At 40.9% G+C, this 13,980-nt stretch overlaps 2 protein-coding genes across 3 annotated transcripts; both read right to left on the bottom strand.

The window, feature by feature from the left end:
* Positions 1 to 105: 105 nt before the first annotated feature.
* On the bottom strand, positions 106 to 6,817 carry slc7a14b (solute carrier family 7 member 14b). 2 transcript variants are annotated; one of them, XM_020645949.3, is made up of 8 exons: positions 6,676 to 6,817; positions 5,364 to 5,805; positions 4,160 to 4,396; positions 3,820 to 4,037; positions 3,536 to 3,682; positions 2,556 to 2,764; positions 1,698 to 2,482; positions 106 to 748 (listed from the first exon to the last, which is right to left on the bottom strand). In XM_020645949.3, the coding sequence occupies exons 2-8, from the start codon at positions 5,662 to 5,664 to the stop codon at positions 369 to 371; spliced, it is 2,277 nt and encodes a 758-aa protein (XP_020501605.2). In that variant the 5' UTR covers positions 5,665 to 5,805; positions 6,676 to 6,817; the 3' UTR covers positions 106 to 368. The 2 variants fall into 2 exon arrangements, with proteins under 2 accessions (XP_020501605.2, XP_065804716.1); XM_065948644.1 differs by lacking the exon at positions 6,676 to 6,817 and having other exon boundaries at positions 5,364 to 6,661.
* Positions 6,818 to 11,859: 5,042 nt separating this feature from the next.
* rpl22l1 (ribosomal protein L22-like 1) lies at positions 11,860 to 13,911 on the bottom strand. The gene is made up of 4 exons (XM_020645951.3): positions 13,768 to 13,911; positions 12,665 to 12,778; positions 12,196 to 12,317; positions 11,860 to 12,064 (listed from the first exon to the last, which is right to left on the bottom strand). Exons 1-4 carry the CDS (start codon positions 13,867 to 13,869, stop codon positions 11,920 to 11,922), a joined length of 483 nt encoding a protein of 160 aa, XP_020501607.2. The 5' UTR covers positions 13,870 to 13,911; the 3' UTR covers positions 11,860 to 11,919.
* Between the last annotated feature and the right edge of the window lie 69 nt (positions 13,912 to 13,980).

The following is a 13,980-nucleotide window of genomic DNA, read 5'->3' as shown; positions in this document are numbered from 1 at the left end:
TGGTTTGAGTCCTTTAAGTATTGAGCTTCACAGATTAGTTAAGATCCTAACTTTGATTCAAAGGTTCATTCTTTCTGATACAAAAGAGCTCTTCAGTGTAACTGTGAAAAAAGCTCCTCTGCAGCTGCTGCAGCCATCTTACATGATCTCTGAGGTGGGAGGTGTCCGTTACTGGATCCACTCCTCCACCTTCATCGCTAAACTCCAAAAAAGATGTTCCTCCCAAGCAGACAAAGGTATGAATATGACTATGATCGCCATGTAGATTATTTGAGTCAGTGTCTTATGCAGGAGGCACTTTCAAAGTTTTCTTAATTTATTCATAATTTCAGATTTTTTCATTTCAAGAGGGGAAAAATCAGGAAGTATCAGTCCTCTTCTTCATCTGCATCAAAGCCATGATTGGTCCGTCCTGTCGTCCTGCCTCCTCTGCTCTCATACTGGTCTCCTGGTGCAGACTGGTACCCATACTGGTCCCCAGTGACTTCATACTGGCTCGGATGCTGCTCGCCATCCAGGTCCTCGTATTGCTTCTCCTGCTGGTTCGGGTGTCCGCTCTCCTCTGGAGCAGACCAGCCCTGGTAGGGTTTCTCCTCCTGGTCCTGGGGGTGAAAGTTGTCATCGGGGGAGAAGGTGTCGTCAAGGTGGTCGTCGTAGCGCTGGTAGGAGCTGGCGTGCGCCTGCTGCTCCCGGGCATTCATCTCCAGCGTGCTGTGCCACACTCCGTAACAACCGTAGATCAACAAACCTACAGACGGACACATGGTTACCATTAAAGACAGAGCCTGAGAGGGATAGAAAGCAGGTAAAGATGCCAGGTAGAGAAACCGTCTAGCTGGAAGGATTTATACCAGAGAGCCGGAAACTTTTCCCTTTCTTCTTCAGCTGTGACACAACTGCAGAACTAATACAAAACAAAGAGTAGTTGTGCAGTTTCTTCTTCTTTCTGCTGTGCTCAATAAAAAGAGAAAAACCTGTCATCCAAATCTACATCCACTTTTATACTTTACCTACTAGTTTGCAATGATTTCTCAAAACTAAAAGGATAGAAACATTTCAATTTTTTCATGTTTAGCAATGTTAGCAAACTGCAAATTCATCAGTTGTATACTGTGTCGAGATTAAAACTACTTTACAACGATCGGATCAAGTACAAAACATTTTTGGTGTACAGAAAAGAAACTTAATGGATTCAGTGATTTGGAGAACAAGAGAAAGTAAAAGGGAAGAGCTGAATCAGCATGAATGATGGACAAAAAACTAAAAATAAGCACAGTACAAATCTTCAGTCTACTCCAACCACATGCCAAACCAGGTGTTCAGTAGAGCCTCTTTAAAGGGGAATTTAGGTGTTTTTATACTTCAACATATTTTGGGGTCTATATCAGTAATAGTGACAGAAGTGTTGAATGGTAGATTACTTCAGCTGATGGACGTGACACAGGCTGTTACAGCTGCAATGTAAACCTTTGTGGCAAATGTGCAAGATCAAATAACATTTACTACAACTTCTTGTTTTTGCCACTAGCAGGCTCGGATTAATATTTTTAGAGCCTGAAAACATTACTGAAAGAAGCCCTACAAAGGGGCCCTACGGAGATAAAGACTTTAAGTAAATGTTTTACTGTAGGACTATCAACTGCTTATATTTAAACTTAATGGTTCTGATCAAATCCATAAAGAATGATTCGTCTCACCTATGAAGCACCAGACAGTGAACCTGGCCCAGGTGAGAGGAGACAGTTTGAGCATGAGGTAGCTGTTGACCAATATGGCTGCCGCAGGGACGAAAGGCACACAGGGCGCCATGTAGGGCAGTCTCCTCCCACTCTCTGGCTGCTGTATGATCGTAATTAAAAGCTTCACCCAAGACCCCGCCATCAATGTGGCCATGAGGCCTGAAAACACCGCCCCAGCACCTGCTCCCTGCTCAACGCCAAAAATAACAGTGGACCAGAGGAAGAAGGACGTGAAGAAGAGGAGGAGGGTACAACGGGTCACTATGCGACCGGTGGCAGGGGTGGGACGAGCTGATGCATCTGGAATCCCCAGCCGCAGCCGCAGGGTATAGTAATGACCTCCCAGAAGCCTTTTTAGCAAAGAGGCGTGGCCTGTGTGGAATTCCGAGTCATCTCCTTCTCCTTCAGTCCCTCCGGCGTGGTAAGACGTCGAGCCATCACCGTCCGCACCTCCAATCAACATCTGGTCGTCTTTAGTGGGGACAGCTCCATCATTCTGGTGATTCAGGCCGTCCATGTCATCCTGGGAGGTAAACTGGTGTGTGTCCGTCTGTTCGTCAGGCTGGTATCGCAGTAAAAGAACACACACACTGACCAGAGTGTAAGCGAGCAGGGTGCCGATGGACATCATCTCGATCAGGTCTCTGAGGCTCACCAGCAGAGCAAGGAGGGCCGCAAAGCTCCCCGACACCACACACGCCACAGCGGGGGTGTGTGTGAGCGATGACACATGTGACAAGAACCTGGAGAGACATTCAGCCAAAGGTTAACAAGGAACAAACCACAACCCCTACCTGTGTTCGAGTGTGTTCTTACCTGAAGAGCAGTCCGTCCCTGGACATGGCGTAGATGACTCTGGGCATGGGGAACAAAGAGCCGAGCAGAGAGACGGTGAGTCCGGCTATAGAGCCCACAGCCACCGTGTATTTTCCCCACAGGAAGCCGTGCACCTCAAACATCTCCATGAGAGGGGCAGAGCCGTCTATCAGGTTGTAAGGAACCATGAGAGTCAGGATCACGCTCACCTGCGGAGAGAAAGGGTGCAGAGGGGAGGCCGATGAATTATTGTCGTTTTACAAGTGCTGGACTAAAGGACAAAGCTATCCAGTATAAAAATAAAAAAACACTCTTAGACTTTCTCTTTCTGTGCATTGTTTAATAAATGATTATATATTAATGGAACATCTTTGTATGTTTGAAGTACTTTTGGGTCCAAAAATGAAGATAGTGAAGGCCTGAATGTTTAGCTTAAGGCTCCAAAGCAGTAACCAACAAATAGAAACGTAGCAAAGAAAAGAGATGACATACTCTATAAATCTTGAGGGAAATTCAGTTTTTCTCTCTGTTATTGGACACACACATACAGTAGGTCAGAAAAACGCACACATGCACAAACTGTGGACATCCACTAACGGAGAGATTTCAGAGTGAGGGGTTTTATTTGAAAGAGCACCTCTGCAGTGTCGGGATGTAGACATCTCTCCAGCAACCAGACACATTTCCGTAATTCGTTCTGTACTAGATCTTGAGCCAAGGACCCTCTGATTCCCATATGACTCACAGGTGGACACATTGTAGCTGTTTGCCAGGAGTGTTAAGCCTCATCTGCGCCTCTTAATTAACCGAAAGTGAGCCTAAGGTCAGCCTTTCCAATATGGCACCGCCAAGATTTGAGCTTCAAAACCCCTCTTCAGAAATCAGTGGGTGATGTCACTGAGGCTACACATCCATGTCCGAATTTTTGAAGAAATTAAAAATGTTCTGCAACCATAGACACGCAAAAGCCGCGTACTGACCGACACGTAGGCAGTGAGGCAGGTGACCAGTGAGGCGGTGATGGCGTACGGGATGGAGGTGTTTGGGCTCTTCGCCTCTTCTCCTGTCGTTGCGATGATGTCAAAGCCGATAAAGGCGTAGAAGCAAGTAGCTGCCCCTTGCATCACCTGAACAACAACAAGAGTTTCCAAAAACCTGTTATTGTGTAAATCAAGAACTGTTAAGACTGATTTTAATATCATTATGAAAGCAGTTTGGGGATTTTAAAGAGAACAATTACAACCAAGCTGAGTAGATATCTCACCCCTGACCAGCCGTAAGGCAGGAACTTTCCACTCTCCCAGTTGCTGGCGGAGAGGAAAAAGAGCCCCGCAATGACCATGAAGACCCACACCACAAGATTGACCACATTGAGGATGTTGTTGAACCCCACTGTGTTACGAACCCCGAGAGCAATAATCACTGTGACCAGCAGTACGATAAACAGGGCAAGAAGGTCAGGGTACGTGTCCTCCCCTTTACCTGAGACAAACAGACATACCAGGACCATTTGAGTTTAAAAAAAGATCCAGATTCAGACTGTTTTAATCAATAGGCGATACATTAATGAGCTAGTGAATGTTAAACATATTGATGGTACTGACCGAGTCCTCTGATCGTGCCCAGGTGAGTTATCATGTAGTTACTGATGCTGTGATTGGCCAGAGAGTCGAACATGCTGCTGAGAGCCGACGCCCCCGCCGCTGTGCCGATCAGATACTCCAGGATCAGGTTCCATCCGATGAAAAAGGCCACAAACTCCCCTACTGTCACATAGCTGTAGGTGTAGGCCGAGCCGGTCGTCTTTGGGACCCGGACTCCAAACTCTGCATAGCAGACACCTTCAGATGAAAACACAGAGGTATAAGGTTGTAAGACGACTAAACTGTGATTACAATGAATTAACAAATCAGCAACTGAACATTCAGTCTGTTCTGTTAATTTACTAAATCATTTAGTTTGTTTGTCATGTTCTATCTTTTCCTCAATTCCCAAAGTTAATGTCATTTTATTTACCCATAAGTCATTTATTAATTGGTGCAAGTAGAAAAGGCTCAGCTTATACATCCTATTGAAGCTCTGCTCTTGATGAGGTGAAAAAAAACAAAAAAGAGGGCAAACTTTGATGATATTGACCGGTGACAACAACATAAGCTGAAATGTAGTTTCTGCATGGAGGACCGAGAAAAAGTTCAAAAGAGTATTTCTCTGGTCTTAAAATAAGTGCATTCCCCAGGAGTGCATAAATCATTAAGATATTATTTACATTTTCCAAAAAATGTTTCTTCCTCATGAGCCACAGAGCTTAATCTTGTAAAAAAAAAAAAAGGATTAAGAAACTTGAACATTCAAGCTTTTTTTTCATTTTGAACATTAACTGTATAAAACATGGACAAACTCTCAACAAGGTCACCCGCTGGTTTCTCAATAGGTGTTTGAAGCCAAACGATGGTGGTCGCCATATTGGATACTGACTAAACCTAACTTTAAACTTCTCGAAACAATGTGCCTGACTGTCGGAGAAAAAAGCTGTGCCACTAATTAATTTATCAGCACCTGTCAGGTAAATGTAGCTCATAAAAAGTGGAATGAGAGGCTTTTAACTTGTAAATGACACAAATACACTTGTTTAAATTTACACAGGCTTGTATCAGAAAGCGACAGACAGAATGTTCTTCTTTGCGTTTCCAGACTTTTAGACCCATTAAGTGTTACTCTTCGGAAATGTACAACAAAGATCTTCCTCAGTACAGTTCCAGAGTAAATCAATGTATTCTCCACCTCATGTCAATTAATGTTTTGTCTCACCTGACAGTATTGAGGCCACAGCAGCAATGATAAAAGACAGGATGACTCCAGGACCAGCCATCGCCTTAGCAACCAGCCCGGCGACCACGTACATCCCTGTGCCAACGCAGCTGCCCACCCCGAGCGACACCAGGTCCACTGTGGTCAGGACCTTGGCGAGCCCGACCCCTGAGCCTTCTGCAAGCTCGGTAAGGTCGTCAGAGCTCTGAGCCATGGAGCCCACAGGTTTGATCCTCAGGAGGCGAGAGTACATGTTGTACCAGGCGTCGCCCAGAGAGAGCCGGCTGAGCCACGCCGCCATCACCGCACCTGTCTGTTACCTGTTTATATGTGTGTGTGTCTGTGACCTTCTACTGTTTCTCTGACATTCCCTCTTTCATTCTTTCACTCTCATGGTTTAGACTTATTCCTCAGCAGCCACAAATCCAACAAAGGACAAAAACTGTAGAAGGCATAGATGTAAAAATTATTCAGATTGTTTACTGATGTAAACATGTCAATAAAACAAGGAAAAATATACCATTAACTTTCTTATATTAAAGTTTACAGACAACAAATCTGCAACAGTAAATTTAGCTGCTACATTAATATATTTGACCAAGTAGTTTTTTTTTTTTTTTTTTTTACGTTTTAGAAACATCTGCAACTAAAACTGTCCTCAAAGCCACGTCCTCACTGCAATCACTTAATTTCAGAGGAGGATTCTTATATGTTTTGTTTGGTCAAAAATGTGAAACTTAAGAATGCAAAATCTAAAGAACATACTTGTATCTGCCTACATTTTTTATGTGATAATGTGTATTGTCCAATTAAATCCTCCTCTCCTGTCTCCAGGTCAGGACTGCTGCTCAGAGAACCTTTTAATACTTAGAATATAACGCCATTCAACCATGAACACCTGCTTTTAAATAAGTGGCTGATATCATGCAAGTAGGCCTGATGATGTTAGCCTGCAGGGGAAGATGGGATACCATCAGCTGTTTCTTTCACTCACTAGAGCGAGACTCCCTCTCTGAAACATTAATGAAGACCAAAAAGATCTGATTTCACAACGGAAAGGTACGACTGTGAAGCCAAAACTGAAAAATTAAAACACATGAATGACTTCCACAAGTCTGAATTTACCTCCTAACTACGCAAAAGGCATGAAATCAAAAACCTGAATTGGAATCAAACACTGATTAACATCAACAGGTTGAATTTCTCAGAGAGAAAACCTCAGAGGCTTTTCTCACTGTTGCACAAAGATTCTGATAAAACCACCGGAATGTAGATTAGAGGAACACATCTGAGCAGACAGGTAAACACTCACCTGTTGTTCTTCTGTGTATGTTGAGTCCACGTCCTCTACAGAGCTGCAGGAAATAATGACGAGAGGAGACGGCAACTTTAATCATTCAGACCTGACACCATGTGACCCGGCTGATACATTATTCAACACATGAGGCTGAGCAAGTGTGTGTGTGTGTGTGTGTGTGTGTGTGTGTGTGTGTGTGTGTGTGTATAGCTACCACCATCATTCATTTAGTGAAGGGAGGATAGAAGCTGTTTATTTTTTGCAGCAGATTAAATCGGTGACGTTTCTTTACTTTTTGTGTGTACAAGGCTGGGAACTGACCAGATGTTTGTGTGAGAAAGAGAAAAAGAAAGAGCGAGAGGGACTGTGTGTGTGTGTGCGTGTGTTTGTGCGTGTGTGTTTGTGCAATTATTCAATAAAGTACAAGTGAATATTATTAACCAAACAGACAAAAATGTGTTTAAACACATCGATTCTTATGAGGGTCATTTTTGACCCCCTTATGGTCTGATTACTTCTGAGTGCATCTATGGGTCAAAACATCCATTCGTCAATACTCAATCAAATATTGGGGATTCATCTTGTGGAATTAATATGTGGAAAAAAATTAATCGGTCTAGTTCAGTGGTTCTCAACTGGTGGGTTGGGACCCAAAGGTGGGTCGTTGGGTTGTTTTCAGTGGGTCATGGACCAGATGAATGCCACACGTCTAGCTCCAAGTGGAGAATTCCTACTGGTTGAGTACCACTACAAATGGCTTAGTGTTTCCTTTCATCCATTTGACTTCCTGATGAAGTCTTAATGCTGAAATACGTTGAAGTTGGAATTCTTTAGGCAGGCCCAGTTGAGTTGCTCTAGGTCATCGATTGTAAGTCAAGACCTGATGTAAAAAGAATGATTCAGAAGTGGCGGACGAAGCAACAGAATCCGCTATAGGAATATTTGACTTTATATCGATGTAATTTGACAGAATCAATACCAACAAAAGAGCTAAGAAAACATACTAAGGAACAGAAAGCAGCAGTTTGATTACGCTCACAAAGATCATAGCAGTCGCGTGCATTGTTGTTCACCAATCGCAGGGAATGAATGTCACTCCCCCTTTTATATTTCAATATATTAAACTTTATGGATTTAAAATGAATCCTTACCAACATGTGCACAGTGTATGGTTGTAAGTTGTTTGCATGTATGTGTTGTGTTGTTATCGGTTCGTAATCGGATACGCAGAGTCAGATTACCTGCAGACGTTGTAACATAATGCATACAGCAAAACCAGACTCATTTTCTTTACACAAGCTTTTTTTTACTGACAGTTTTAAGGAGAAAACAGGGAATATTTCTGTCCAAACCCTGAGCTCAAAGTGCTTTCATTTGCTTCATCTGTTGGCAGAAACCTTCAGCACCAAATAGGATCTGGTTGATACAACTGCCAGGTATGAGAGAGCTCTGATCATGTCGGATTTTTGGTAGATAATCAGATCCAGTTAGCAGCAGTCAGACCTGTAATATCTCTGAATTGGACCAGAATACAAGTGTATTTAGAAGCATTATTCACCATGCATGATATTAATATGAGGCTGTTTGACAGAGCTGTCGTTTGTGTGTGTAATCACTTCTCTCTCAGTCTTTTTTCATGGCTCTAGGTCTCTTAAGGGTCTTAAAAATCCTCCTCACTCCTCCTCCCAGTTTCTCACCTTAGGACCTTTCTTAAGGGCCGAGATGTTCTGTGAATTACTTGTATCTTTACCAGGGTCCAGTCTATATCTTTGAGGGGAAATTCTTAGAAAACGTCAGGATTCTTAGAAAATTATTTTTTGTACTTTGGAGGCTTTGTGGAGTTTTGTGTCTGTGTGTAATAACTCCCTCCGCTGGGTCTGCTACATCCACCTCAGCCTTTTTCCTTTGTTTGGTTTGCTGCACCCATCACAAGCATCACTCATTATCACTCGCCCCCACACAGAAATGACTGACTTCTCATACTGATAAATGACATTACTTTAAATGTTTGATACTTTATGTAAAATAAAACTATTCCTTAACTGCTCTGTGTGTGTGTGGCTTTCCTTTTTGTAACCAGCCCTGAGCCGGGACGTTAACAATGAGAGCTCGTCAGGGATTGTAAGATTGAAACTAGACTGAAACATTATTTGAGGGAGTGTTTCACACAGATGTTTTTGGATTGCTCTGGTGTATTTAGGGAACAACAGCTAGGCTTTTGTTAGCAGCCTGTTTGTATTCCTGAAGGTTTCGCTTCCTCCCAGATTTTGGCCTGAAAATGTTAAAATGTGGTTTTGATCTTCTAGCAAGAGGCTATACTGCTACATCATGTGTGTCCTTAATTCTTGTTAGGCATAAGCAATGAGAGTCATCAGGTTTGTTTCCTTTAGAAACATTGATCATACACAAATAATATTGTGTATCATTCAGATACTGTACCAGGGAATATGTCAAAGCAGAAAGAAGCTATAATCCTTGTGATTAAAAGCAAAGATCCCCAAAGTGGTTTATTGCCTTTATCGAACACATAAATACAAAAGATACTAGATACCAAAGATAATATAAATGTTTGTGTGGTAGAAATTTATTGTGATTTTATATCATCATCAGGATATGACATATCACGACGCTCTTAATGTATTGCAATAAACAAGAGAGACTTTTAATGTTATCAAAAGAATGCTTCGAAAAACAAGTTTGGGGGATTAAGAAGGGACATGCTGCAAACACAGGTGTTGTGTTGTGTTGTGTTGGGGGGTGGGGGTGTGTGTGTGGTGTAATAGTTTGTCAAGAGGTTTTAAACCTTCAGCTCCAGCTCTCAACCTAAAGCATCATTTTGGAAATTAAAGAGTTATCTACTGAAATATGAGAAGGTCAAAACACAAGACAATTTTTTTTTTAAATAAATGCTTATTGGAACAAAGCAGTAATGCAGAACGTTTATGGAAGGAACTGGGAGCTTTCAAAATATGAGCTGGGGAAGTTTCTCAGGAGATTGGGTGGTACTTCAGCCAGAGTAAAGAGCAGCTGAAGAGGAGGTCATTGTGCAACTTACTTAGTTTCTCAACAGGAGGCCTACTCTGACAGGGCAAAAAGTGAGTACATAATAAGCAATCTGTGACCTTAAAAACAACAAGAGCCCAGGGGATGATGGGATTATTTCAGAGTTCTTTAAAATGTTTTTCTCCATTTTAAATTAAGGTCTTCTCTTAAGTAGTGAGTTAACTGTATGTCTATTTTCTGTTATAATGTTATATGTATATATTACAATAAAAAAAAAGAAAATACAAAATCCAGCTCTCAGCCTGTCGTTAGGTTGACTTATAGTTAGGGTGAGTCAGCATTTTTAGCATGGAGACGGCTGTCGATGGGACTCGATGTTTTTTTTTTGTTTTAATTCTTCTTGTTTGTTTTTTTTTTCATGTTTTTGAAATGTATGAAGGTATAAAACGTATAGAGTGAGCGTATAAAAGTGCCTGTGCGTGTCGGCGTGCTGACTGCACAGCAGCAGAAGGTGGATACATTCCTGAAGATACACGCTTTATACACAACAGATGAGCAAGTGAGAGTGAATCCAGACACACACACACACACACACAGACTACAACATCCCTTTCTGTTTAAGAGAATAAAGGTTTTCGTTGGCAGCCTGAAGAGTCTCAAACGGGACAGAAGCAAAGATCAGACGGAGGTGGACACTGTCTCATCATGCCAGTCTGAGCAGCGAAACAGATCATTTCGTTTTTTGATGTTTCTTTAATCCAAGAGAAATATTCAACCACTAATTTTTCAGACACTGAACCTGGGAAACGTTAAGATAGAAAATTGTATCTCGTCATCCGTCGACAACTACAGCTTCCATGAGGCTTTGAGAGCCCAAGCTTGGGATTTCCAAGGCTTAAATAATGACCAAGGAGGATATTTGTGTTACTTCAATCTGAGTTTGAGACTCTCATAATTAAAGTTGTAATGTAGTGATTGCATTAGTACCTATACTTTTCCCCCATCTCCTAACATGACTATTTTGAACACAAAAAACAAACAAGGTTGAACTGTTACTGAACATAAAGTATTTGCTGTGCATTTTAGATTGGTATTGATTTTCGGCTTTAAAACTTTCCAAAGACTTTGCTTCTTTTATTCCTTTAATGCTATATGTACACTACTGTTGTTTTTGTTAATGTTGATATTTTTTTTTATTTGTTCCTATCGTTTGAATACAGCATTTGTAATATATGAAGTCAAACAACATTAAATCAATAATGATCATCCTGCCTTTATATTCTACAACAGAAAAATACATTTGAGATTTTCTAAATGACATGTCAAACTATTCATCTATTGATGGATTTATTTAAAGTACTGATCCTTTAGTACACTTTAGAAAACTAAGCATGCAGGTGTGATTTGGAGTATCTGCAGCACCACCTAGTGTTTACTAAGTATTAAGTAGTGTTTATCTACTGCTGAACAGACTTCTGTGAATACCAGTGGACCAGCATCCGCAGTGAACTTCACATAATAAACCCCTATTTTATTATCAGGGACACCACGATAATGTAATCAAATAACATGTACTTAGCATACCTCAAGTTAGTTAAAGATCTGTTTCTATAACTGACCTGACTAAAAAAAAATCTAAGTGAAAGGTCGATAGGACGTAGGCACATTTCTGCTGAACAGTGTATGATTGTACATGAATCCTGGTGAACACCATAAACTGAAAAACAGATGTGCATCAATGCAAGGTACATCATTAATCATTTCAATTTGTTAAAGAAACGCATTTAGAAACACAAGTCCGCAACTCAAGAACTTTGTGGTGAGTCTTTTCTTCTAAAGTCTAAAAAAAGAAAAGAAAAAAATTTAATCCGACATTGCTCGGTACAGAAAAACAGTTCTCCATTTAGTATGAATTCTGACTTATTCGGTGTATCAAAGTCCTTTTTAATGGTGACATCTTAAAGATTGACAAAAATGTCTTGACCATATAATTTAATGGGCAAATTGTTTCATTCACCAATTAAGATGAAGGTATTTCACATGGAATCCAGTGTTGACGCATTTACACGATCAAGACATTAAAAACAAAACTCAAACAACTTTTCTTTTTTTTTTTGGTATTAACTGGAACGCTAATGTGTGTTAAACATTCAAAATACATTTGGGATTTCCACAACAAAAACCAAACACAAAAGGTTCTTCTTCCAAATTTATTCTCCTGACAAACACACAGGCTCGACTCTCTGCAGCAGCTGTTCACTCGTCTGTCTCCGACTCCTCGTCCTCCTGACTGATCTGGAAGTAACGCAGCTCGTACGTCTCCTTGTCTGACGCCACAACTCTGAGCCAGTCTCGGAGGTTGTTCTTCTTCAGGTACTTCTTCGTTAAGTACTTCAGATACCTGATGGAGAGAAGCGGAGGCATTTAAAGAAAGACAAGACACTTTCCTGTAGACACATTTTGAAGAGTACATTGACTCCCGACTTCCAGTTGAATCATTGTTTGAGATTAAGAAGCTGCAGCTGATCTCACCTTTTAGAGAACTGTTTGTCCGACGACACGTTAATCTTGTTCTTCATCCTGCCGACCTGGACCGTGTTACCGAGGTTCCCCGTCTTTCCATTGACCTTTATCCTCTCTTTGAGGAAGGTTTCCTATTAAACAGAGCACAGTGACGAGCTAGGGAAGGGAACCCTAGTCGATTAGGAGCTAGGGAAGGGAGCCCTAGTCCAGACACGACGTTAGCTGCTTGCAAAGGTAACTAAATTTACCCCGAACCAAAATGTTCTCAGAGATGATGCTTATATCGTAGTGCAGAAACAGATCACAGTTGATAATATTACAATCGTATATATATATATATATATATATATATATATATATATATTTTTTTTTTTTTGTTAGTTTTTTTATTTCTTGAATTAAAAAGTTCAAAACCGAAATCTCTTTACTTAAAACTTAGAATTAAGCAAGTGTTTAAAAGAGATGCAGTGTGACTCACAAAGTTAGCCGAGTCTAGGATGCCGTCCTCCACAGGGTGGGTCAGGTCCAATGAGAACTTCCACAAAGCTCCTCTTTTGGCCTTCTTGCCAACAGCTGGCCTCTTCTGTTTGAGCTGCAACGTTAAGAAAATCAGAATTGCATTCAGTTACATTTGCAAAAAAGATATAATGATTAAGGGTCTTCAACCTAAATATTACATTACTGATTAACCCGTAACTGAGCTGTAAAGGGTCTTTACAGCCTTTCTCTACATCCATTTAAAATGATTTTCTCCATTTCACGTTTAAAAATTAGCAGTACTGGATTGCCAGTTGGAGTAACAACAGAATATTAACTCTTTCCTGTATAGAAATAAGCAGCATCTATAAAGGGCAGAAACTTAACTCAAGACAACTACTTCAAATAAAAAGTAAAACTGGTTATCAACAGGATGCAACCCTGGTTTCTTCTCACGTAAAGAACATCAGTATATAATTGAATTTCCTTGATAAACTGTAGATTAACATACAAGATAAGATAAGATAAGATATACTTTATTCATCCCAGCAGGGACATGTAGGTGTTCCAGCAGCCAGCATACATACAAACACACAACACATATATACATACATATCCCACCCATACAAATAAAACATGAGCCCACAATACAGTTTGATATTTGATATATGCAACTCAGGCTAAAGTTTAAGTTTAAATGTCTTCTGTCCTCACTTAAAGGGGAGTCGCAGTAGTTAAAAAAAAAAGTTTTTTTAAATCTTTGTTTTGTTGTGTCAAGCTGACTACTCCTACATTTAGAATAGTAGCACACATCATGTCAATCAGCCAACAGCATGAAGAAAACACCATTTATTCCCGTGTAGATTGGCGAGCTGTCATGGTAGGCGCGATGAATGGAACACGTGTTCATCTACCACCAGCTAATGCTAACTCTGCTAGCTTCTAGTTTCATCTCCACGCCGAACAACTGGATTCTCACAGACTGCTAACACCATCAAAGCTTTACTTTACTTTAATTACACAAATTAAGACGAACATATGCAACTAAGCAAGGAATCATTAACAATAAAACGCGTAATTATGAGGGAGGCTGCGTTATCTTACCGGAGCCATGGTTGAGAGATCGGAGGGGAAAGGGAGAACCGGACGTGACGTGACGTGACCTGACGTCGGCGGGCTTTGTGCCGCGTGGAACGCCCTTACCATATATGGTAAACACGCTCATGCAGCTCAAGTGAACGTTTCCTCACAGGGATTTGGACAATTCACACTCTTATATGAGTTTAGTCATGTCAAAAAATAACTTTTAGAAGCGTC

Source organism: Labrus bergylta, chromosome 20 (genome assembly GCF_963930695.1).
Source record: "Labrus bergylta chromosome 20, fLabBer1.1, whole genome shotgun sequence".
NCBI lineage: Eukaryota > Metazoa > Chordata > Actinopteri > Labriformes > Labridae > Labrus > Labrus bergylta.
The sequence above is the reverse complement of the archived record's forward strand: the minus strand, read 5'-3'. Positions and strand labels throughout refer to the sequence as shown.